A 24918-nucleotide genomic window follows, 5' to 3' on the forward strand; every position below is an offset into this window, starting at 1 on the left:
GGTTAATAATATTATAAAAGATCCCTGAAGCTTTCCTGTAAGCAAAAATACTTAAGCTGTTTCATCACCTGAGAGCATGTTATGTCTTTATAAACAGATTTGTCTCATTAAGGGTATAGTTTATCTCTTTGAGGTCTTTCTGCATTTATTTGTAATGGTAATGGGGGGTTTTTTTGTTAATTTTAGTCATTTGTTCTGTACTGGTTTTTGCATTTCTTTGTGGCTGTTTTTTTCTCACCTCATTGTCGTCGCCATTTTGCATCTCCTCTGGTGTTTCTATTTTTGAATGTAAAGTTGGTGTGCTGCATTGTTTCTTTTCTATTGAGTTCACATTTCATATTAAAATTCAGACTTAACTTTTTAAACCTCTGATCGGTTTTATTTGACGTGGCTGGACTGAACCAGGACTAAAACCCCAGGACATCATGAGTACAACTTCAGCTCAAAAATGGGTGCAATCTGAGTGACAGTATGACAAAGATAATCCTAAATGCACAAACTAATCTTAAATTAATCTGGGTCATTGGAGGCCAAGATGTGCAGTGATTTATGAAATCCAACCACAGCAGGCAGGTATGGACCAAATGTAAATTCTGATTTCAGAAGGACTGTATCTCTGAAGTTTATGAGTGAAAGAGAAACACACAACGTGCACACAGTTTCATCACTTTATTACAGTAAATGAGTCCATATGATACACACACAGAACAGAGACGGACAGGTTTGTGTTTCTTTCTCTTTCTTTCCCCGTCCATGGAGGACCCTGCAGACCGACACCAGAGTGAACGCGGCGGTGAACGTGCTCAGTGACGTCCCTCTGTTGCATTAAAGATGGAAACTTGAACGGACGCACACGTCTCAGATGATTCAAACGCATCTTCTGAGATGATGTACAGAAAAAGATTTCTGCACGTCTCCTGGCCACGCTCACCGCTGAGTCCGTCTCCGACATCTAGTGATTAGCAGCAGTTGTGAACGCTGTACAGCACATAATACAAAATGCCCACGTTAAGAACCAACGGTGAACCACGTCGATTCAAAGTCCAACTAAACACTTGTGAGATCACGCACGTCAGACATTTCACATCCAAGTGACCTGTAGCTAAGACTGTTTTCTCAATACTGCACAGTAATTATACATCTCTATTTGACGCACAGAAAGGTTCTGTTCCAAAGAAAAACAAAGTGTGTGGAAGAAAAAGATTTATTGGGTCTTTATGGGAGAGAATGGAGAGAGTTGGAAATCAGGGCGAGCGAGTGAGAGAGAGAGAGAGAGAGGGGAAAGACATGCAGGAAAGGAGCCACAGGTCGGAATCAAACCCGAGCACCCACTCTCAGGACCACAGCCTCTGTACATCACATGCACAAACTAACCACTTGGCCATCTGCGCCCCTGCTGCTAAGATTTTTATCTAAAAAAAATCCAGTCAGAGACGTTCAAACACAGGGGACTCTTTTAAAGGGCAAGTTGTCAGCATGTCAATGACTGCCATCTAGTGGCAATGAAGGGAAGGGTTCTTTAAATGCGTCACCTGCTGGCCAAGAGTGTAACTGCAGTTTCTGCTTTAAAGCCTTTTTCTGCGTGTTTTACTACTTTAACAGATCGCCTGCTTTGATACACGCGGGTGAGAAACAGCCTCGTGTAGAAAAACCACACATTTGTAGCTCTTTAAAATCAGTACGAATTGTTTGCATGCTGCTCAGCCCTACATTAGAGTGCCACTGCAAAAACAAAGTGAGGAAGGAGCTGATGATTTTGGAACAGAACCCGTGAAATACGGACTCATTCAACCAGCCAGGACGACAGCTCGTCAACGATGTCGACAGCTACGTTTTACGATTCTCCCCGGACAACGAGAAAGAAAGAGAGAGAAAGATCATCAACGAACATGAGCAGTAGGCTGAGTATTTTTTTTTTTTTCGTCTTTGCAGTATTTACATTTATAATAGTGAAAAAAAGAAACTTATTTACAAAAAAAAAAAAGACAAACTAAGACTGCTTTCGTCGACAGGATGAGGGGGATAAGATATAAACAACTCTGTAATAAAAAGTAAAAAGAGGAAAATAAAAATCAGTGATATTTACATGTGCGATAAGAGAAGGAGAGTGAGGGGAGAAAAAAATGGCTTCTGAGAAAACCCCCCCGCTGTGTTTGATTCCTCTGGCCGGCTTCTTCTCGCCTCACACTGTTTCATAGCTACAGAGAGTCTGCGAGCTCTGAGTGTGACGCCTGCAGAGCGCATCAAACACAGCGGCCCGACTCTTCAGAGCAAAAGGAAAGCAGAAGCGTGCCCACAGCGCTGAGAGGTTAGCGGTTGGAGGATGAGGGGGAAAAAAAAGGCGCTCTACTCTCACCGTGTCAAATGAACGTGAATGTGCGGAGTGTGTGTGGGGGGGGGGGGAGGGGGGGGAGTCGAAAAGCATCGATCATAAAAAAAAAACATGGCTGCAGTTTGAAAACAGCAGGCGGAGGCATGGTACAATAGTATCAAATATACTATCCTACGAACTTTCAAGTGGTCTGTACTGCTTACTAAAGATCTGTATTGTTTACGGCTCTAATCCCTAAAACACTGTTTAGACTGCAGGTTGGAATCAGACACACACACACACACACACACACACGTTCGTACTTCATAACGGGTTAGAGGGTGGGGACTGTGACAGTACATTCTCCGACCCAGGTCCTTGACTTACTCTGACATTAAAACCAAATTGAAACGGGTCCTCACAGGGATAGAAGTTTACGACAGCACACAGACGCACAGTAATCTAACACAAACCGCCCTGCGTTGAAAAAGTTCGTGTTTGAATCGGCGTCCTGGCGTTAAGCCTTCCGGCACGCGTCCGTTAATCCTCAGACTTATTTTAGTTTCTACGGGTTTTTGCCTAAGAAGCTGCGACACCATTTAAAACTCTCTCCTCCACATCCAGCTCTCATTAAAAAACAAATAAATACATTTACATGAAGCCCCGCCCCCCCCCCCGTCCTGTCAAAACGCCCTCACCCAGAACGTCTCTCTGCAGCCCGACTCACTCTATGATTAGACGGCCTGTGTTCTCATTCTTTACCTACGAGCAGGCGTGACAGTGAAAACTCATCGATTCCTTTGAGAGCAGAAAAAAAAAAAATGAAAAAAAAGTGGAGAGTGATTCGTAACGGTGATCAAGTTTAAACACCGTCTCAAGCAGATCGATCACAGTGGCGTCCTGATCTCGTCTGAAAAAGCTCAGTTTAAGGTTTTGAATGAAGCATGAGGGGAACACAAACGCCTCCCCCCCCCGCTTCAGTGGGATGTAACGTCCTCCGATGTGATAAACAGGAATTTAGAGCCACGTTGGGCTTTTCTATTTCAGGGTGCAGCTCGCCTTCGCCTTCACCGCCACGGAAGAATAAAAAAATAAAACCCTCATGATTCTTTGAATGAGTCCAATAAATAAAGACAGACATGAAGAAGAAATGCAGATTAAAAAAAGGTTATCTTACAGAGGACCAGCCCCCACTAATGAACCTTCACAAACCCCCCGAGCAGAGTGTGTGGAACAATCTCCTGCTGTAGTTTACGAGCCGGCAGCTACAGAGCTAATGTTGGTTATTCATTGTGTTCACTGTACAGGACTGATCATCTAAGAGGAGAGCAAGCAGCATGGAGGAAAGCAGTACAGTGTGTGTGTGTGTGTGTGTGTGTGTGTGTGAGGTAAGGGTGAGGCTGACAGGCAGGCAGGTGAGGAAGCTGCTTCAGATGCTGTTAAGAGATCCAGGTACTGAACTGTGTTGAGATGAATCAGAACCGGTACCATCTGCAGGAGAGAGAGAGAGAGAGAGAGAGAGAGAGAGAGAGAGAGAGAGGGAGAGAGAGAGAGAGAGGGAGAGAGAGAGAGAGAGGGAGAGAGAGAGAGAGGGAGAAGGTGAGTCGAGCACGCAGACGATTACAACGACATGGCGTCCACCTCGACACACGACCCGGCTGGGTGAGCTCGGTGACGAGCACGACTGTGGTGAACATCCAATCTGTTCCTCACACATGAAGAGATTTCATGTCGAATACTGCCCCCTTGTGTCCAACAGCACACATCATTCAGGAAGTTTGAAGTCTATATTATATATATATACATATTCTCAGAATCATCCGTGTGGATCTCGTGTCGCTCCAGGTGAAACAGATGAAGAGACACAAAAAAAAAAGCACTAAATCTTAACACGCTGTTTCCACTCACGACTGACCGTGACACTAACGTAGATGACACAGCGTTAATAACAATAATACAAACATAAAGATTTCTCACCGTGGGCGGAAGCAGCTGTGTGAGAGCGAGCGTGAGGAGGAATGAGGGTCGAGTTCAGCTGAGGCTGGATTGACAGCTCTGCAGAGAGAGAGAGAGAGAGACGAGGTTTAGTGAATCCAGCACTGTGAAGCTCACCGTGCGGCGTGCTGGAGTGTGTTTTGCACCTGTGGGGCTGAAGTTGAAGAGCATGGGCAGGTCTCGGCCGCTGGGCAGTCGCGTGTTGGGCTGGCGGAGCTCGTCGAAGAAGGCGTGAGAACAGGCCTCTAACGGGGAGAAGCGGGAGGCCGGCGTGTACTCCAGCAGCCGGGAGCAGAGAGTGATGGCTTCTGGAGGGGTGCGAGGTTTAAACACCTGAAGAAGAAGAAGAAGAAGAAGAAGAAGAAGACGAGAGGTCTGGGTCAGGTATCTGCAAAACACCGGAGTCATTGATGAGAAGCGAAAAGGTCGGCGTGTCATTCCTCGCTCCCTCTCTCCTCGTTTCCTACTCTACCCTCTGTCCTCTCCATATAAAATAAATCTTTACAGAAGCAGGAAGTGTTTCCCAGAGTTTTGGACTCATCTGAAGCGGAGAGGAAACTGGAGCTGTTTGTAGTAAACGTTGAACGACCTCTCGTGGAGGTTTTTTTACGTTGCTTGTGAGCTCAGGGTTAACCGACGATCAGGAGGAGGACACTGAAGTGATTCACCTCGCAGCTTTAAATAGACTGTGTGGGCAAGGACACGTCCACAGGTACACTCAGCCTTTGCTTCTGTTCTCGTGCTTCTCACTTGTTGGAGCCTTCATATCGATGCTTCTTCTTTTTGTGTTTCACGAAATCTACCAGGCGATCTTTGTCTTTGTACTTTTATAAAGAAGCTAGCTTTTTGGTGTTTGGATCTTAAATTAAGCTAAATGTTTGAATGTTGTAAGATCCAAATCGCTGCATGATTTAGGTCACATGTTATTAAGCTCGATAGATTACGCTCAATTCAGAATGTTTTTCCGTCGGTCTGATTTGATCTTCGCGCTGAGTTAACGGGGGAGTTTATCATCTAGAAACTTCCCACGTCGTTCACTCGCCTTGGTCCATGGATGGGCTTTGATCTGAGGGAACTTGAATTCTGTGTAATTCGGGTTCATCTCTCGGATTTGTTCCCGTGTCGGGGTTCCCAGCACCTGAAACAAGAGGAGGAAAGAAATGCATGAAACCAGCGTGAAATCTTTCAACGGTGAAAAAAAGTCTCACCATCAGCTCCAAGCCGAGCACGCTCACCTTGATGATCTCTACGAGTTGGTCGACTCCGCTGTCACCGGGGAAGATGGGCTGTCCGAGCAGCAGCTCAGCCAGCACGCAGCCCGCTGACCAGATGTCGATGTTGGCCGTGTAGTCGGTGGCTCCAAAGATGAGCTCGGGGGCGCGATAGTACCGGGAGCAGATATACGACACGTTGGGCTCACCGCGGATCAGCTGCTTGGCACTGAGGAAACAAAGAACCCGAGTTTGATGGACGATGGTCAGGGGATGAACCCGGTTGAGACTAAACACGCCACAAAGATCCGTGAAAATCTGTCTGCTGCTCGTAAAGACATTTCTCTTCATTAGATGCTCGGTGCCTGAGCGGGACAAATCCATCTGCTCGCTGAGCTCACCTGCCAAAGTCGCACAGCTTGAGGATGGCAGTTTCTGGGTCGACGAGCAGGTTCTGGGGTTTGATGTCTCGGTGACACACACCCTGGGAGTGGATGTAAGCCAGGCTGCGAAACAACTGGTACATGTACACCTGCGGAGCATCGAACAACAGAACATCAAGCTTCCCACGCCGGTGAAAAGGAAAACACACAAACGCAGCAGGCCCTGCTGATGCAGGATAAACAGCTGATGCAACACATGCATGGCTTTAAGTGATCATGGCGGAAGAGATCTTCGGCCCCGCCCACGTGTAGCCGGGTTTTTGTCCGTCCAGAAAAAAAAAAACTTCATCCACACGTAACAGCAGAAGTGCGATTTTAAGCACATTCACGATTCATGAGAATGTAAACACAGCTCGCATGTGAGACGTTTCGAAATGCAAAACCGCGGTGAGTGACGTCCACGTGCAAACGCATGAACAGAGAATTTGCAAATCTTCACTTTGGCTGTACGTTTTTTAAACGTTTTTGACGCCGTAAATCTGCGTTTCCGTGTGGATGAGAGATGTAGAAAAATATCTTTGTTTTGTGAGATACCCGGCTACGTTATTTTTTAAAATTTTTAGTTTTTTTAAAGGAAGGCGTGGTCGAGTCCACGTCGGCTAATCAGTCAGAAACTGTCACGCCGTGTCCGCCTCGCGTAGCCGTGCCGAAGCACTCCTCTTCCCAGCGTGACCGTGTCGCTTGCTCGAGAGCACTCGCACTACAAACCCAAAGTGGACTTCAGGGGTGACGCCTGCTCAGGATCCTGCAAACCTTCTGAACGAACACAGGAAAAAAAAAAGTCTGAGCAGGACAGAAGAAGGAGACATTTACCTTGACGTATATGATGGGAATGATGCTCTTGGCCTTGTTAAAATGCCGGGCCACCCTGTAGACCGTCTCAGGGACAAAGTCCAGCACCAGGTTGAGGTACACTTCATCTTTCTAAGAGAGAGAGAGAGAGAGAGAGAGAGAGAGCAAGAGAGAGCGAGAGAGAGAGGGAGAGAGAGAGAGAGAGAGAGAGAGAGGGAGAGAGAGAGAGGGAGAGAGAGAGAGGGAGAGAGAGAGAGGGAGAGAGAGGGAGAGAGAGGGAGAGAGAGACAGCGGGAGAGAGAGAGAGAGACAGAGCGAGAGAGAGAGAGAGACAGAGCGAGAGAGAGAGAGACAGAGGGACAGAGAGAGAGAGAGAGAGTTATTACTTCTGCATGGAGTAGGTTACTTCCCCTTTTTTTTTGCTGCGTGCGAGTGTTCTGATCTTTGTTGTGTGTACTTCACTTCCTGTGTTTTACCGTAACCTCCTGACGGTGTCATCCTTTGAGGTCAGAGTGTGTGAACACAACGAGCTTGCAGACATTTATCTGACCACATTTCATGATTCTTCCAAATGCACAAGAGAATAAAAAAAAAAAATAGAAAAAAGAAAAACTTGAGCTGCACCTTCTCGCCGCTGGAGTAGAAGAAGTAACGTAGTCGGACGATGTTGCAGTGGTCCAGTTTCCTCATGATCTGTAGCTCTCGATTCTGCACACCAGAGAAGAAGAACACAGAAGCTCAGAGACTTTGAAAGACGGAGACAGATTTCACACAGAAGTGATCAAATTTAAGATCAACACCAGCAGGGTTATTTTCTTTGTTTGGGGAGAAAATAACAATAAAAAATAATCATTGAGACCAAACAGGCTCACCTTAAACCTCTTATCCTGCAGAACCTTTTTAATGGCCACCATCTCTTGGCTGTCGATGAGGCGAGCTTGGTACACCACACCGAACGACCCATTGCCGATCACCTGCGACGATTCCACAGAAGAAGAAAGGTCAACACACACACACACACACACACCACACACACACACGTGCCTCCTGAAGCTGCATGTATGAAGCATTCAGCGTTAACACAGAGTTTCTCGAGCCTCGTGGTTTTTACAGCAGGATGTTCTCCGGAGGATTCTGACCACAGACCGTCTGCACGTGATTAAACTGCTGAATATTTATAAAGTTGAAGCTTCTGTAACGTCACGTCTTTCCTCAGGAGGCCGATCGTGAGGCAGCCGCCATGCTGGAAATCCTAACCCCTAAACCTGAGGCGCCACGCCCACCTGTCCATCAGACACGCTCAGTCATGATCAGACCAATACTGTTGTTTTTGTACCAGGCTGCACATGTGTGAAAACCAGCCGTGTACGTGACCTCTGGAGCCTCAAACGACCTTATCAACCCAAGCCAGGCGTGTTTGTGTCATTCGGCGCGGCGTGGTGACGCCAGCGTTTGTTACAGTAGCAGGTCCTGAGCTCACCTTGATGTCGGTGTAAGAGACCTCCTGAGGACGGTCCGGTCCCTGACCTGGAGTGGCCACGACGGTCGTCACCTTCCCGCTGTCTCCTAGGAAACAAGCAGCAACGGGGTCAGCGTGAGGTCAGGGGAAATAACACAGACATGACTCAGCACGCGTTACATCACCGTGATTAGAATTGTTAATGGAGCGATGAGTCACGGCGGGTTTCTGGTGATTGTTTTAAAGTGCTCACTCGAAAAAAGGATTTCAAAAGGCTGCGTTAGCTCAAATTCTCTCCTACAAAAGGTCATGATATCGGATCCCTTTACAGCATGACTAAAACTAAAAGCCCCTGATACACAACCCTGCAGCCGCCTCTCCGCTCGCCGTTTGGATATTTAGGTTAATGACAGTCGAGCGAGTGGACGTCCACTCGACGCCGCCTGCAGAGAGAAGAGAGGAACGACAGTGAAGACGCCGTCACTGATTAAACTGGGAAACTAAAAATAGGCCAACAGCTGTTCTTTGTCCTGATGAAGAGTTTCAGTGAAACACGGATCGCTTCGTTGGACCAACCAGTGGAGATGTACTGGTCAAACACGTCCAGTACCAGGAGATCAAACGGGTCGTGTCCAGCACCTCAGACGTGATGAGACAGTGAAAGATCATGAAGGACGAACAGCAAAAAGGAAGCTGCCGTTTGATTCTCTTCACGTCTCGTCATCTTCAGAAGAACAGAAGCGTTCAAAGCATGTTTGTTTAATGACTTCTGTCAGTGTAAAACTCCCACAATGCAACATTTTCTCTCATGTTTGTCAATAAAGACGAATGAAAAAATCGATTTATGCAAAAAAAATAGAGATTTTTATCTTGTGAGATTTTAAATGGATTCATAACTTCAGATTGTTTGTTGTGCTAAATCAGTCTCTCCCCGTTAAGTGCTAATGCTAGCTCTTTAACTCTGCAAAGTGTCAAATGGAGCAGATAAAAGTTGATCCGGTCTCACAGAGATCCTGAAGTGTGGACTCATGAGACACCCAAAGACTCGGAGCATCTCGCTGTTCAAACATGAAAAGGTTAAATCTGAACGGGTGGGAAGTGTCTCAAAGTGTTTGACGGGTAAATGTTTAGTTCAACAAGAGAGAAAGTGTCAGCAGATACTAAAGAGATGAAGGCCTGAGAATATGGTTAGTTTATGATATTTAATAAACATTTTGACCTTTCCGATATGAAGAAGTGTCTGTAGCCTGCAGAATGGACACAGGTGTGGATGTTGTGATGATGGTGTTTAATAATGGAGCAGCCTTTACTGGTCTGCATCGGCGTGTGTCCATGTCTGCTCTGTTAATGCACCTCTTCCAGCGAGCTGTGCGTCCCCACCACACACGTGTGACCGTTGTTATTCAATACTGCACGAGCGCCGGTGATATCCGTTACAGCGGGAAGTGTTCGGCCTGCAGCGTGAGCAGGTCGCTCAGTCCCCCCCCCCCCCCCCCCCGTGGACAGCAGCGGCGAATACACACCGACGCTCGCTGCAGGTAACGAGCAGGAGGACGGCAGCTCCTGAAATATTTATTCATATTGTAGAAATATTTCTCGTTGATGATGTGGAAGGAGCGCAGAAGATTTAAGGCCTCTTTGTTTTTTTACTTCCAAGAGGTCGACAATCGATCAAAATAAAAAATGATGGATTCCTCGGGCTATGTCGCCGTGTCTGTCTTGGTCATTGTTTCATTGTGTCCGTGTTTTCCTATCAGCCGTGCACTCTGGCACACTCTGCTTCCTGTCATTCAGCTCACATTGAAAAACGGAAACTCAAGTCTCCGAGAGTCTCCCTCAAACATTGTTCAATATCTCCACCTTTGCCCCGCTCATATCTGCACGTTGTGTTTTTAAAAGTAGCAGCAAAAAAAGAGAAATATTCCCATTTTATGTGAAGCAGCAGATTTTTCGATGTTAAAGGCTCCACTTCATAAAAACAAACTCAGACGGACTCTGCTGCGGCTTCGAGTGATTTAAGTCGAGCTTCTTAATATTCACTTTAATGCAGCACGATCAAATCTAACCAGGCCATCGACTCTTCAGGGAGCGCCTCTGGTGTGAGGGTGAGCTTTCTACCATGTGACACCTCGCACATGATCGTGGCTGATCATTGGCTTATTACAAAATAAGTCAAATATTTTTTAGAGGAATACGATCTGTGAGAGCTGTATCGACGAAAGACGTCCTCACACTGATTCAAGAAGTATTCCCATATTTCACTGACAAACATGTCTGGACTTGTTTCTCTTTGCGATATTTACAACAGCGTATGTAATATGTATTTAACGGGTGTTTCCATTCATACTAACTAATGACTCACAGAACGATGTGATCGACTTCAGGTCTCCACTGTGTGAGCAGCTCCCTGTGACACCAGGCGGATGCAATCATTAAACGTTTGTCTACATAACAAATGATACCTGACGTGTCATTGGCAGCGCGGTGAAGAGAAGCTTCTCTGCACAACCAGAGGGGCGATAAAGTGTCCGCTTTTTGGACGCGAAAAAATACTTACGAAAAGCCCAGAGTTTGTGAGAGTTATGAAAAACGGCAGGCTTTATCTTCACCACCTTTTAGGCTTCACAGATAAGAAGGCAGGCTGCACACATACACCTGGTATGTAGCATCAGGCAGCTGTGGCTCAGTACCGGAAGGTCGAGGGTTCGATCCCCAGCTCCTGCAGCTACATGTCCGACGTGTCCTGCTTTATTGGTGGCGTGTGAATGTGCATAAACAGGATTAGTGAGTCCTGATGAACTCTTCACACAGCAGCCTCTACCATCAGTGTGTGAACGTGCCCGTGTGACCTGCGGTGGGAAAAGTGCTTTGAGTAGCCAGGAGAGGAGAAAAGAATGATACAAGCTGAAATCCATTCATCATTTAGTCACTATTAGTTTTTAATTCTGCACTTCGTTCAGGTTAAAGTAGATTAAAGGTGTCTGACTACAACATACTGGACTGTTCGTTTGGGGAGCATTTCATACTGCTGCTTTGAGGACACTTTCTGTGCGAATTCACGAAATATTTTCCACTGTTGTTCATAATGACAGTCCACTGTTGGTATGGCAACACAACATCCCTTAATCCTCCATGCCCAAGTTTAATTTCTCCAGTAATTCAAAATGTCAAATCACATCATTCTCTCTTAGAAATATCTGGCTAACTGGGTTAATCCAGCCTCTGGAAATAGCCTCGAGGACTCCCAAAAACCTGGCAACACGTCCATCAATGATCCAAAAAGAACATCTTTACGGACTGAAGGCAGCGTTTAGTCTTTTAACAGGCCTCTGGCAGTGTGTCGCTCAGGGAGGGTGTGGGGGTCACACCGCCTTGAACTTAAGATGACCTCCTTTTTTGGGCTCTGATATCAAAGTCACACACCACTGCCTGCTAATGGATGATAAGGTTTGGTTAAACACACACACACATCTATGCATACGCCAGCCACTGCCTTGCCAAAGGTGCAAACAAAAACAGATGAAACAGGTTCCTTGGTGTCCCTGCACACAGCCCAGTTCTGGTGCTGGATGTGCATCACTTGCATCCTCCTCCAGGCCACCTGCTGCTGAGCCTGTGCCCCACAGGTGACCTTGGTGAGAAGGCAACTGTGAGCCCACACCTGTCTCCAGGCGAGCCAGACTGGAAGCTCATGCCACCAGTCTCAACAACATGCCCCCCAAATACAGAACCGTGAATGCAGCAATCCGGCTTATGGGTTTGAGTCCCGCTTGACCACAAAGAACAACAGAGCCCGTTTTACTGCTCCATCCCAGTGACCACAGTGAATAAATAAAACACATCTTAGACTTTAATTCAACATTAATAAGGAGAGTGCTGACTATTATTACACTGTGTGAAAGCAATGACCGTCAAGCTGCTTATTTGACATCAATGAGGATAAATACATCCGTCGGCCGGGCAGGGAACATACAAAACAAGTGGCTAACGTTAGCTAGCTAGTTAGCATGTTACATAGCACCACAAGAGCTTTACCGACTTATATAAATGTTCTAACACAGAACACTTACAAGGTATTTTTAGGTCAAATCACACCTTAAAATTAACTGGATTGTACAGAGTCAAAGAAAGATTATGTAGCTAATTTGAACTTACTAGCTAGCTTTAGGTTCGAGCATCCCGACGAGCTGCTGCCGGAGGCCTGCGGGACCCCGGACTTTCCTGTGCTGCTCCCCACGGCAGCGGCTGATCCGGTGGACGCGGCGGCAGTTCCTGGAACACCTGGCGGCTCAGCAAACGAGCTGGTCCTGGGCCGCCCGCTGCCGCTCATATCTCTGTGCAGGGGTCAGGGTTGTTTTTTTCCCACTATTTTCAGCCAACTGACCGGTATATATGAACACCCGACAGCGAATAATCGTGGAAAGACACACCGAGAATTAGCGCTCCCGTTGCCGCCGGCTGTCTGGGCTGGTAGCTGTTGCTAGACACCTAGAAACAGAACGCTCGCAATGCCAGCTGGGAGATGTAGTTCGATGTAGTTCTCGGTCAGGTTTGCTGTCCAGACTTTGAAAAAACTGTTTAAAATGTAATCTAAATCAAACATTATGTACACAAAAAAACTATTAAAACCTGAATGTTTTTGGAAACAGGATTTAATTAAACGTTTGTTCTTTTAGCTTCTTTAAGGTCTAATTTCTTTTTTTTTATTTATTAAAATCCTGTGAAAATTATGGATTCGTTTTACTGCTTGAGGTAAATTGTTCACCAACATGTCCCAATACTATCTTTCACTTCAAAATGAGTGTCACTACCCCATAAAACACACCCTTCAGTCTGATAATTTAACAATATGATCTGATAGAAAAACATGTTTAACAATGGGTATACTATAAATGATTCTTTGGAGGTCCAGCATTGAGATACATTTAACATGTAATTGGTAATTTGTCTGTCAGGGAATTTTCTTATTAAATATAATTACTGATATTTATAAAATATCTGCTTTGGCAGCCGATCTGTCATCTCCAGCTTCCCACAGTTTTTGGCTAAATTAAAAGGCTTCCGTCTCCTTACCTTAGCCCACCTCTCACCCACTATGACCTGACATAAAAGGCTACACTAATCCAATAAACTCTCTTAGCACTGATATGCTTGACAAAGGCCAGCTAGAGAAGTACACAGTGTTTGTTCCAGGGATTTTGGGGACTTGCCTGGTAGGTCCAGTTGGCTGCATCTGTAGATCCTGTTCATTAGTCTGCAGCCAAATTTGTTCTCTTCCGTTGCCATTTCGGAAAAAGCAAAGTCTGAGTATGGACTTTGAGGAAAAAGAGGGGGAGTAAATCATGCAAATCTGACCCTGATCACAAATAAGGCATACACTTCAATTCAACACTGACACATGCAAACACTGAACAAATAACAAAATAAAGAAAACAGGCACATCAAACATTGTGTTAGGTCTTTAATATTTTCAATATTTAGTTTTTTTGTTGTTTAGAAATATTGCACATGTTCAACATGCCTGCTTATGAGATACACTCACTTCGCTCATCCTAAAATTCCTTCTCCAAAGTAAGGACAGTTTATTTTTAAGCACAATCATACAGTGTACACGCATACATGTGTGTGTGTGCACATATGTCTGTGTGGGTGTGTGTGTGCACGTGTGCATGTGATTGCACATGCATGCAGATCGACACTTAACAGCCCTAACCCCAGAGGTGAGAATTGATAGTCTTGTATTACCTGTGTGTCTTCATATATATATTTATATATATATCCTGAATATATATCATGTATATATCCTGAATCAACTTGGTTCAATAACAGTCAAGATGGTGGACACAATAGTCATGGTGACTATAAAAATACTGTCTCTAGAGTAGAATATAGATTGTTGAATACAATGAAAAATATACTATTGATTATGTTGCTTAGTGGAGAAAGAACGAGAGGTTGGTCGTGTACACACACTACCTGCATGTGCTAAAACATTCACACACACCCAAACACAGACCTAAATGCACAAATATGGAAATACCGGTATATATATTTTTGCACACATCCAACTGTATACAGAGAAACAAAAGAGATACCCATAATAATAACTACCCCCACTCTTCACCAAGGAAGCAAAGAGCCAAAAAGTGCTATTCAAAAGTTGTCTTTGACTTTTAGTAAGTTAAACCCTCTATCTCTTCAACAAGAACAATAACTGTGTGATTCTTTTTTTTTTATGTTTCTTTTAGATCATAGTTAAAGATCGTATCACAACATCTCATTCCTCTCACTGACTGACTGCACTGGGTTTAATATCTATGGCACGGAGCCTTTTCCCCCGGAAACAAAATAACCCACCCACTTCCAAAAAATAAATGTCCTATTGCACCATTTGACGGGAAAGGATAAAGTGTCAAGAAGAGAGGGAAGAGGGGAGGGCTCCAGAGACTGCCCTCCAGGGCTGGTCTAGGATCTGCTTTCCCTGAACTAACCCTAACCAGAGCCATCCTGAGCTACATAGCGCTTGACCCGGGACCAGTGCTTAAGGGCACTTTCTAACAACACTTGAGGGGGTCGTAGAGACCCGATTGAGGTAAGGAAGGGAGGGTGGACAGGACCGAGGAGAAATGGGATGACAGGCGAGGGGGGAAAGGGAGGGAGGAGCATGGGAGGAAAAAGTGGGGTTGATAACATACGGAACAAGGTTATCATTTTTTCTACTAAAACAATCTCTAAAAACAATACTTTCCTGATTTAACTTGCGGCGGTCCCAGACGAGAAGGGCCGCACAAATTGTGCAAACACCTGATTTCTGCGTTTTTAACAAAACGACAAAACACCCCTGCTCCCCCCTCTTCCGTCTGGGGAGAAGTCGTAGCAGAGAGAAGGGGGGAGGGTGGGTGGAGAACCGCCCCAGGTATGATTAAAAGTCGGGGCTGCCACCAACTGATTCGTCCCCTTCTTTGTCCAAAGTTTTTTTTTCTTTTATGTTGTGATTTTTTTTTTTTTTTTATGCTGGAGAAGAAACACAATAGAGCCACGAGAGAAAAACAGGCCACGGTAAAACTGGTTATTTCCACGGCAACGATAACAAGAGAAAGCAACATTATATCCACGGGGAGATTCAGAGAAGTTTGGTTAAAATTCTACTTTTTCACTCCGTCTTGTCCTTTTTCGCTTTTTATTATCGGCGTTCCTAGAGTTGGAATATGAAACTCCCGTCCGACGAACATCATCCAGTTTCTTCTTCAGTGTTTTCCCTGCGCTCTGATGAGAGCCAGTCAGTGTCGAACTTTACGTTGAATCTCCAAAGCCTCACAACCATTAGTCTCTTTACATAATCTCTTTACGGAGCCTCTTCACACAGGTTTCGGGGAGGGCGCCCCAACAGACATACAGACATATATAATCAGCTCCGGCCAATGAGGACTCAGTCTTTCATAATGGCAATAACTGAAGGTGCAAATATTGGTCACACTACATCCCAACTCCTGCTCTTCCTTTTTCTTTTCCAGGAGCGAATAGATTCCACGCGTTCAGCTTCTCTTCTCACTACAATCACTAAAAACTGTGCAGGCCGATGGCTTGGTCAGACCGGAGGGAGGGGGGGGGGAGGGGGTGAAGGAGGGGGGTTGACGATGTTTGTGTACAAGTGCTCACACTGCACAGGTGTGTCCATGTTTGTGTGTATGCGTGTAATGTACAGTATATTCATGTGTGTGTGTGTGTGTGTGTGTGTGTGTGCTGTCTGTCTTGCAGCATCGAGGGGCTGTGGAATATAAGTGGAGGTCGTTGGGGTTGTGTTTGTGTGTTCCCGACCACTGTGCTGAGGAGTGGAGGGGCGAGAAGGAGGTCAAGTCAATGGCATCTGAGGGCTGGCTGGCTGGCTGGCAACAGCAAACTGCATCTGCACGATAAGTGACAAAGTGCCTTTGTGTGTCGTGGTCATTGGTGGCGGCCCTTGTGGACTACAAACCAAGAGTAACAGTCTGATTTGGTAAGTGTGTGTGTGCGTGTGTGTGTGTGTTTATGTGGGATAATGTGCATGCTGGAGATTACATATGCACCAGTGTGTGTGTGTGTGTGTGTGTGTGTGTGTGTGTGCCAGAGATAGAGAGTGTGTACCACAGAGTTTGTGTGTCTTAAACTACAAACTACTGTACAACTGTGCTGAGAGCAGACCTGGGCCGAGTGTTAACTGAAAGTCTTCTTCATAATTGGAAAGAAAAATAAAAGTACAAGGAGCACGTGACTCATCAGGACTTTGCATGTTGTTCCTCCACGTCGAGGCTCTTCGTGAGTCGTGAGTGTCTGATGCGACAAATCAAGCGCACCTTGTGTAGCTTGAATATTAGCGACCACAGTCCAAGGATTTTTTTTTTTTTTGCCCAGGTCTGGTGGAGATTTAGTGCCAGTAGTTCGAATCCCGCTGGAGAAAACTGGTGCAACACATACAAGAACATTCTGCGGGGGATGACACACTCCCTTCTCTCTCTTCTTTCTTTTCTTGATTTATCCTCTTTTTTTTTCTTTTTTTTCGAATCCCCTCCAGCTTAAGATCCTTCGCTTGTTGGCTCGTCAGGGCTCCGGCCTTTCTCTCCCTGCTGCTCCGCCCCTCCGTCCTCCCGGGTTGATTGATTGTAGGAGGAAGTGTGGGGCGGGGCGGGGCTGGTTTCGGCCGGCACTCCGAGCTCGAAGGTTCCCGGCGTGGCCGTCTGCATGATCTTCTGACGGACCTCTCGGATCTTCAGCTGCAGACACACCTTGGTGGGGAAGGTGTCCGAGTAGCGTGCCTGGAAGGCAGCAGTGGCCTGAGCTGAAAGGAGAGAGAGAGAGAGAGAGAGAGAGAGAGGAAAGAGTGAGATATATCCTGCAGGCTTCAATCATCCCAGTCAGATGTACAGTTTATGTTTTATTGAGAAGCAGCACGTCGTTAATGAAGAGATGGTTTGACGTGTCCAAAAAACATCTTATTACATTTATAAAAAGCCACAATCACCGTTTCACCATAAACGTATAATATCGTGATATAAAAAGATAAAAATGTGACATCATTTGCTTGTAATGGCTAAAACAATCTGCCAACGCAGCGAGCAAAGTCTACACGCTGAGCGTCCTTCGCTAACGGCTAACGGACACTTCCAATCCTTCGTCTTCTCTACCTGGAAGATAAACTCAAGGGATGCTTACTTTTATGTGTCCAAAGGTAAAAATGATTGTGAGTCGATGATTAATTTTTCTCCTGCAGAGCACTCGTACTTCTTTCATGCTTCTAAAACTCTATAAAACCCCACATTTGGTTTTCAAATTATAACATCTCTACAGATCTCTCCCAACGGGCGTCGCTTCATTTTTGGACTTTTTAAAAACTTGATTTTGTCATATTTGACAGGACATCTCAAGAGACACTGAGAGAGAGAGAGAGTGGGGGGGACGACAGCACCAGGACCAGGACCATCCTGGAACCAGTGCTATGTGGACTGAAGCCTGCTCCACTGAGCTGAACCAGAACCCTGTGAGAGTTCTTCTTGGAGCTGAAATGAAGTGACAGACTTTCAAGTTTGTCTGCTCAATAAAAATAAACGATTTCATCTCTTCATCACCAACTTGTCCTGACTGTGAAATCCTGCTGCAGCTTTACCTGAAGGGAAGAAGCCGTGCTCCTGAAACAGCTGCATGACCAGGGCCCGGCGCTGATCCAGAGTTCTACGCAGAGACGAATAGGGGACCCGGTCTATGTCTCCGAGAAGATCCTCTCCTTCGGCACCTGGTCTGTCGAAGGTGAAGATCTCTCCCTCGCACTTGGCTGCACTCTTCGGGGTGTTGGGCTCCGAGCTGCAGCTGGACAGACGGCGGGTCTTCCTCCTCGGGGAGCTGGGCTCCTCTGCTGTCGGCTCCAGCTCTGAAAAACAGGACATTTAAAGGGTTAAAGCAGGGAATAAAAAAACGAGGGGCGTGGAGATCAACTCATCAATAAAAGGAGGCAAAAGACGGAGAGGAAGATTCAGTCAGAGGAAAAACCTCACGTGAGAAAGAGAAGGTTCAGAAGAAGAAGCAGTTTAACCCGGAGACCTCTGGAGGCTTCACCCGTGATCGTCATCACTTCTCAATCTGTCAGTAATTATGGACTTATAATTTCCACTGTAAATCCCCATTTTCCACCAAACACAGAGAGCATTTGATGGATTTGCCATTGCTTATTAGTGCGAAGAAATGTGCTCATTACATTTTACACACTATTTTGTCCCGTTTGGCGTGCTGTACATAAAACGCCTGCAGCGTCTTCTCGAACTCATCGACACCACACAACTCAAAGTGTCCGAAGCACTTTGAGTTTGAGCTCCCACCTACGAGCTAATCATACAAACGCTTGATAATCAGACTCATCAGAGCAGAGCGAGCGCGGTTTCAGACTCGTTAAGGTCGTGAGCCACCGTGTTTAACGACACTCAGAGGTGGTAGAACATCTTGGACGTGCACTCCTGCATATCTCTGCTCGAACACGGTGAAAATCACATGAACAATGATTCAAAACAAACCTCAAAGTCCAGATTATGAAGCACATTTCTTCACAATCGTTTGACTCCCAGATCAAAAGAGAATTTCTTGAAATTGTTGAGCGGTTTTTTTTTTTTTTTTTGGGGGGGGGGGGGCTTCTTTAAGCTATAACTGAGAGACAGGAGAGTGGATAGAAATCAAGAAGAGACAGACGCAGCAGAGTAGCCACAGGTCAGATGTGAACCCGGCTCGGTACATGTGGCGTGCATGTTAGAACCAGACCACGTGCGTTCCCTTTGTTACATTGCTTTTATTTTTGAAATGGGCGTTATTGCCTTTATGAAAGCTGAAGACAGAGACAGGAAATAGTGCGAGGAGAGAGAGAGAGAGGCCGAGGCTGCGTTACATTGTTGATTTAAACTGAAAAGATGTTCAGAAATGCAAACTGAAGGAATGCGATGAACTTTTAGATTTAGTGATAAATCACCATTAAGTCACTTCTGTTTTCACGTTCTGCGAGCAACATTTCTGTTTTAAGCTCCGGGACAGATCTGCAGAGAGAGAAAGCTCAGAATTCATGAGCTGAAATCTCGAGAGGCGATGAGATGGTTGAGGGCTTTAGGTATTTTGTTCTCTCTACAGTAGGAGTGTGACTCTCTCTCTCTCTCTCTCTCTCTCTCTCTCTCTCTTTGTGCTTCTCACCGGTGGAGTTGCGTCTCTTCCTGCGGTAGCTTCCCAGGATGGCTCTGGGCGAGGTGGCCAGACTCTGCAGAGTGGGCGAAGGGAGCACCTCCTCGGGGTTAAACTCTGGAAGCTCTGCGAAGCGCTCCTCGAAGTACGTCTCCGACAAAACCCTGCACGCAGAGAAGACAGCGGTCACTTCACTCTGTGGTTCATCAAACTCTTTAACCGTGTGACCTCAACACCCCTCTGCTGCTGCTGCTGCTGCTGCCGTCTAAATAAAGAACAGAAAGGGTGAGCACTCCACCCACTCACATCCAGCAGACACAGAGAGTCCACCATCACTTCATGAAGTTGGAGGTTTCGGCCACAAACTAAAAATGGAGCTTGACGACACCAATGTGTGAAAATCAGTGTTACACCGAGTCAACAAATCGAGTCCTTTCCAGATTTGTGCGTCTCCCTCTTCAAGCTGCTTTCCTCCACAATGACAGAAGACAAGCGAGTGTTCTCTGAGCCCTCTCAGCTTGAGAAGATGTAAACTGTTAAAATAGAGGGAACATTTTTCTTACAATGGCCGAGACAGAAGGATCAGCAGACTTGTGTTGTTTGAGTTTGGCACAGATTCTACGAGAGAGAGAACTAAAAAGTCCAACTAAACACTTTCACTTCTCGTTCACACGCGCACACACACACACACACACACACACACACACACACACACACACACACTATCACACCTTTCACACTCACTCTGATGTGTTCCTTTAAATCGAAGTGAACATGAAAACTAAAACAAGCCCCCTTCTCTTGCACAGACTGTAAAAAGAGTCGCGCCTCCTGTGATCGAGTTCACTGCTTACTTGTCGAGAGAGTCAGGTGTCTTTTTGAGGGGAGGGGGTCTGAACTTGATCTTCTTCGAGGCAGAGGGGGGCTCTCTTTCCGAAGGGGGCGGTGGAGGAGGGTCCAAACCTGAGGCTGCTGGCGGAGTGGAACGAGGTCCAGCCTGAGTGTGTGAGCGAGAGAGAGAGAGAGAGAGAGAGAGAGAGAGAGGTGAGATAATTCTTTAACTTAATAAAGACTCTCTCTTCGATTTCTCCTTCAAGATATTTTAGGTGGCTTGTCCCCGTTTTCTGTTTTTCTTTTATCAGTTCAGGTTCAACACACTCTGCTGCTCTGATGTCTGATGTCAGTCAGAAAAATTATAAAACAGGAAACTGGAGAAACATAATCTGTTGTAAAGTTACCGTTTTGTAAAATATCCGACAGTTCTGATTCCTGCAGAGGAGAAGAAATCTAACGCATGGATTGAGAAGGTGTCTCATGTTACTGAGTGTGGGGTGTGATCACCTCTCTGCTGATGTCCTCTCCGTCTGTCTCCACGTTGTCTCGCTCTCTGTCCGTCTCGCTGCCGTGTCCGTCTCTCAGATTCTCCTCTTTGATTTGCACACAGACGTCCTCCTCTTTTTTAACTGCGACGGATAAAAAGGCGGCAGGTCAACAGAGACAACACACTTCAACATCTCTCATTCATAAAGATGCACGCTGCTAACTAAGACTTTACCTGTGATCATGTGACTCATGCAGGTGGCCAATGAGGAAGTGACGGCGCAGCTCGCGAACCCTTTCACTCCGTCCTCAGCGTGACCGTCTGATTGTCTCTCCTTCTTCACCTCCACCTTCGGCTGCACCTCAACGTTAGGCTGAGGGGTCGTTGCAGGTGAGCCCTGGACTCCTGTTGCCAACGGGGACGAGGGTTTGACCAGGTCCAGGTCCAGATCCAGGGCCGGGGCCGGGGCGGCGGCCGCAGTTGTGAGACCGTGAGAGATCGCGGACACCACGCCGGTAGGCAGTGCAATGGTTGGTGCAGGGTAGATGGCAGTAAGTACCTGAAACATGTGTCATGAAACATGATTACTGCCTAAAAATGCAAATAAAAAAGAAATAAGAAAAATGCAAAGGCTCGAAGTGACTGCCAATGTTTTCTCCTGTGTGTAAACTGCAGTTTCCCTGAAGCATCAAAACAAACGCAGTGATGATTTATTGATAGCAGAATCCTTATATTTAGCCCCTTAGAGCCAGCTGCCTCCGGAGCAGCGTGAGCTCCAGCCCCTTTCAAATCAAACTGCGCTTCCTTTTGATAAATTCATACAGTCGTTATATAAAGCACGGATACTTTTGTGCAATCAGGAAATTAAATTCTCCAACTCCAAGTTCAAGAATCCCATATTTATTAATTAGACTTCAGTAACCTTCATCTCTTGTGAAGCAGAAAAACGTCTTATCGCTTCATGACCACATTACAATATATTTACCTGACGCACAGCGGTTCCTGAGGCCTGACCCGGAGGGGTCTGTGATTGACAGCTCAGGGGCGGGACTGGAGCGAGCAGCGGCGGTTGCCCGACAATCGGCTGGACCAGGGTCGGCCCAGGAGGGGCCACAGCGGCGAAGCCCAGAGTCGCCAGAGATGATGGGAGGTAGGCGGGGCCTTGGGCGGGCGCGGCCTGCTGTGTGGGGACTCCGGGGCCGGACTGGACGTAAGTGATCCTGCAAAACGAAAGGATTGTTATCTTTTTAATCGAATATTTAATTACAAAAAATCGTCTTTTTTCTCAGCACAACAGGAAGTTGTTCAAAATGAAAAACTCCCTGACTGCATCTTTTCTTGTTGCTACACTGAAGGTTGTGAATCAGCAGGTACACGCTGCTGTCTTTCAGGTGTTCGGCCTGCGTTGCTGACCTGGTGGGTGGAGAGGTCAGGAGCATGGTCTGTGGAGGCGGGGCACCGGGAGCCATCACCGTTGCCACAGAAACAGGAAAGGGGCTCCCAGGATGCACTGCTGCTGCTGCTGCTGCTGCTGCAGGATGAACGCCAGTCTGGACCACAGGCATGGAGCGATCTGGATGATCTTCAGGAGGAGGAGACGACAACACAACAACAAAAAGATTTTTTTTTCTTTATCGCAGCTAAAAACTCTTTGATTTGAACTCGATTGATTTCAGTGATTTGATTAGTGACGTGTCCTTCAGTTGAACAAATAAACAGAAGGAATTTCATGCAGCGACCAACAAGTGTCATAATCCGAGTAAATGTTGGAGCGAGGGCTGAACTGGGCACACTTCCTCCTCTGTCGTGCACTCATCTTGTTCTTCCCCCCCCCCCCCCCCCCCCCCCCCCCCCCCCCCCCCCCGTCTACTTTATCTGCTGCTGCCGTTCAGGACTCGACGACTCTGTCGCCTGTCAGCGAACAGGACGCCGTCTATTTATCTCTAAAACGCTGTTGACACTTGTCAACAGCGGTGAACGCGTGCGACACTTTGCTCACCTTGTTTCCCGGCGCGGCGCCGTTCTGCACGGGAAGAGGCGGGGCGACCAGGGAGATGGAAGGATGAGGAGGAGTAGACCCTGTTCTGACTGTTGCCATGGGAACCAACATCTTACTCTGCAAGACGGGCGACTGCGTTTGGACTGATGAGTGGAGAGAAGAGAGAGAGAGAGAGAGAGAGAGAGAGAGAGAGAGAGAGAGAGATTAAAACACCCAGCTTGAGAAACAGATGAGTCGAGCCAAAATAAGAAAGGTGAAGAAGACGGGGGGCGCCGGGTGGGCGGAGACACTCCGGGAGAAAAAAAAAAGGACTTTTCAGACTGTTAATAGTGAAATTTCGAGCTGATAACAGGTCGGAACAATGTTCTGTTGCTTCTGACTCTTGTGAATAGAGAGTGATTAAGGCATGGGTGGGCGGCAGGCGTTCACACTCATGTCAACAGTGTTTCTCCTGTCAATCATTTTTCTCCCGTTTACGTAAGCCAATCAAATCTATTTTCAGTGCTTCCTGTGGACGGGATCATTTAAGGGAAAAAAAAAAAAAAAAAAGCAAAAATCAAAAACTGATTAAATCAGTTTCTTTTTTTTTTCTTCTAGTTGTTCGAAGGCCAGTAAAAAACATTCAGATCCAAAAGTTGCTTTTTTTTTTTTTTCTTTTAAGGTCGGCCAATCGTTGCTCACTGTCTCACCTCTGGTCCCAGGGCTGACTGACGCAACTCTGATCCCCGCCCCCGAGTGCACGCCATTGGCCAGGGCAGTATTGGTGGGCAGGGAGATAATTTGCTGCTGGGTGAGTTGAGGTGAGGAGGGGCTCTCGCCTGGCAGGATGTACTGGACCTGAGCTAGTGGCTTGAGGCTGACAGGAGGTGTGTGATGGGAGGTGGCAGTAGTGGGGTGGAGAACAGGAAGTGGGGGTTGTGCGTGCGGCGGCGGTGGCGGCGGGGTGAGCAGCTGTATTGGTTGGGCAGCAGGAAAGGACCCACTCAGAACTAGGCTAGTGACGAGGCCGCTGCCGCCGCACACAGGGGTTACACTGACTTGACCAGGAGAGGAGGAGGACGACAGGTACCCACCCCCTGTGGCGCCCGGCAGCTGCTGAGTCCCGCCTCCTCCAATCAGCAGAGCGGTTTTCTTGTCCTGGGGCAGGGAGGTGAGAGGGACGGCTCCTTCCAACGACTTGCTGGCGATGGGAATTGGTGTGCTGGCGATGGGTCGTACCACGTTGGTCACCATAGTGGAGGCCATGCGGACAGTGCCGAGGACCTGCGTCAGACCGGACTGGGAGAAAGCGAGGGGAGGCTGCGTGCCAGGCGTTGAAGACGCCACGGACAGAGAGGAGACTCCTTCTCCTCCGCCTGCCGCCGCCGCCACCTCCTCTCTCTTGGATCCCCCCTCACTCCCCTCCTCTCCTCCGTGAGTACCTCTCTTTCTCTTCCTCTCAGATCCCTCCTCAGCACCGCCGCCGCCACCGCCTCCCCCTCCGCTGTTCCCTTTAGACGAGGAGGAGTCAGAGTGAGGGATGGAGGGAGAGGAAGAAGGGAGCGAGGAGCGAGCCGCTGGCTGGAAGCCATGCTGCAGGGAAGAGAGAGAGAGAGAGAGAGAGAGAGAGAGAGAGAGATCAAAGCCAGGAAAGTTACCATGTAAACTTCTCATCTTTTTGAAAACACACTCAACTTATAGGAACTCTTTGGGTTTTTAAAATTTGATGGGAAAAATGAGGAAAAAGCCTCACATGCAGGATTAAGTGAAGTCTACCACAAAAATCTCCCGACATCAACACTTAACCTAAACGACGAGATTCAGTTTTGAATAAACAGATTTTTTTTTTTTTTACGGCTTAGCTTGACATGGAGTCAATAAACTCATGGATAAATGCAAATTTACCAATTAATAAAATCTGCTCAGCCCAGCTGGGCGAACCTCAGAAAGCTACAGAGTTAAATGATCTTATTATTGATTCATTTGATACTTCTGCACCTGATCATGTGGAGGCTGCACACAGGCCATTGATCCTTTAAACCGTAGACACTCAGTTTAAGCTCAAGTAAACTCCATTTTGTCCAGTGGCCACTCCTGGTACTGCAGGACGTTAAATAAGCATTTTACTCAAAGGACGTTTTTTAATTTTTTTTTTTTTTAATAAAACAGCCGTCTGTGTTTAGAGTTAATCTTACACCGCGATGATTCCTCTTCTTCTAAT

At 46.7% G+C, this 24918-nt stretch overlaps 3 protein-coding genes across 3 annotated transcripts in view; 1 reads left to right on the forward strand and 2 right to left on the reverse strand.

Annotated features, from left to right (window-relative positions):
- The window catches only part of bmp8a (bone morphogenetic protein 8a), a 165784-nt gene that overhangs the window by 12421 nt on the left and 128445 nt on the right, over positions 1 to 24918 (forward strand). The gene's annotated exons all lie outside the window — the stretch shown is intronic.
- Positions 655 to 12723, reverse strand: LOC306839270 (glycogen synthase kinase-3 beta-like). Its single transcript, XM_079367864.1, has 11 exons — positions 12367 to 12723; positions 8233 to 8318; positions 7625 to 7726; positions 7377 to 7460; positions 6774 to 6884; positions 5919 to 6049; positions 5542 to 5746; positions 5349 to 5444; positions 4453 to 4639; positions 4289 to 4366; positions 655 to 3802 (listed from the first exon to the last, which is right to left on the reverse strand). The coding sequence occupies exons 1-11, from the start codon at positions 12539 to 12541 to the stop codon at positions 3741 to 3743; spliced, it is 1317 nt and encodes a 438-aa protein (XP_079223990.1). The 5' UTR covers positions 12542 to 12723; the 3' UTR covers positions 655 to 3740.
- cica (capicua transcriptional repressor a) overlaps positions 13658 to 24918 on the reverse strand; it is a 34777-nt gene continuing 23516 nt past the window's right edge. Inside the window, 11 exon segments of the mRNA XM_079367863.1 lie at positions 13658 to 17026; positions 17852 to 18112; positions 19411 to 19562; positions 20253 to 20395; positions 20740 to 20861; positions 20954 to 21278; positions 21705 to 21939; positions 22133 to 22289; positions 22292 to 22301; positions 22719 to 22861; positions 23408 to 24290. Of these exon segments, the coding sequence (XP_079223989.1) occupies positions 16764 to 17026; positions 17852 to 18112; positions 19411 to 19562; positions 20253 to 20395; positions 20740 to 20861; positions 20954 to 21278; positions 21705 to 21939; positions 22133 to 22289; positions 22292 to 22301; positions 22719 to 22861; positions 23408 to 24290 (2694 nt within the window). The 3' untranslated portion in view covers positions 13658 to 16763.

The sequence above is a fragment of the Symphodus melops genome (assembly GCF_947650265.1).
Source record: "Symphodus melops genome assembly, chromosome: 18".
Lineage (NCBI taxonomy): Eukaryota > Metazoa > Chordata > Actinopteri > Labriformes > Labridae > Symphodus > Symphodus melops.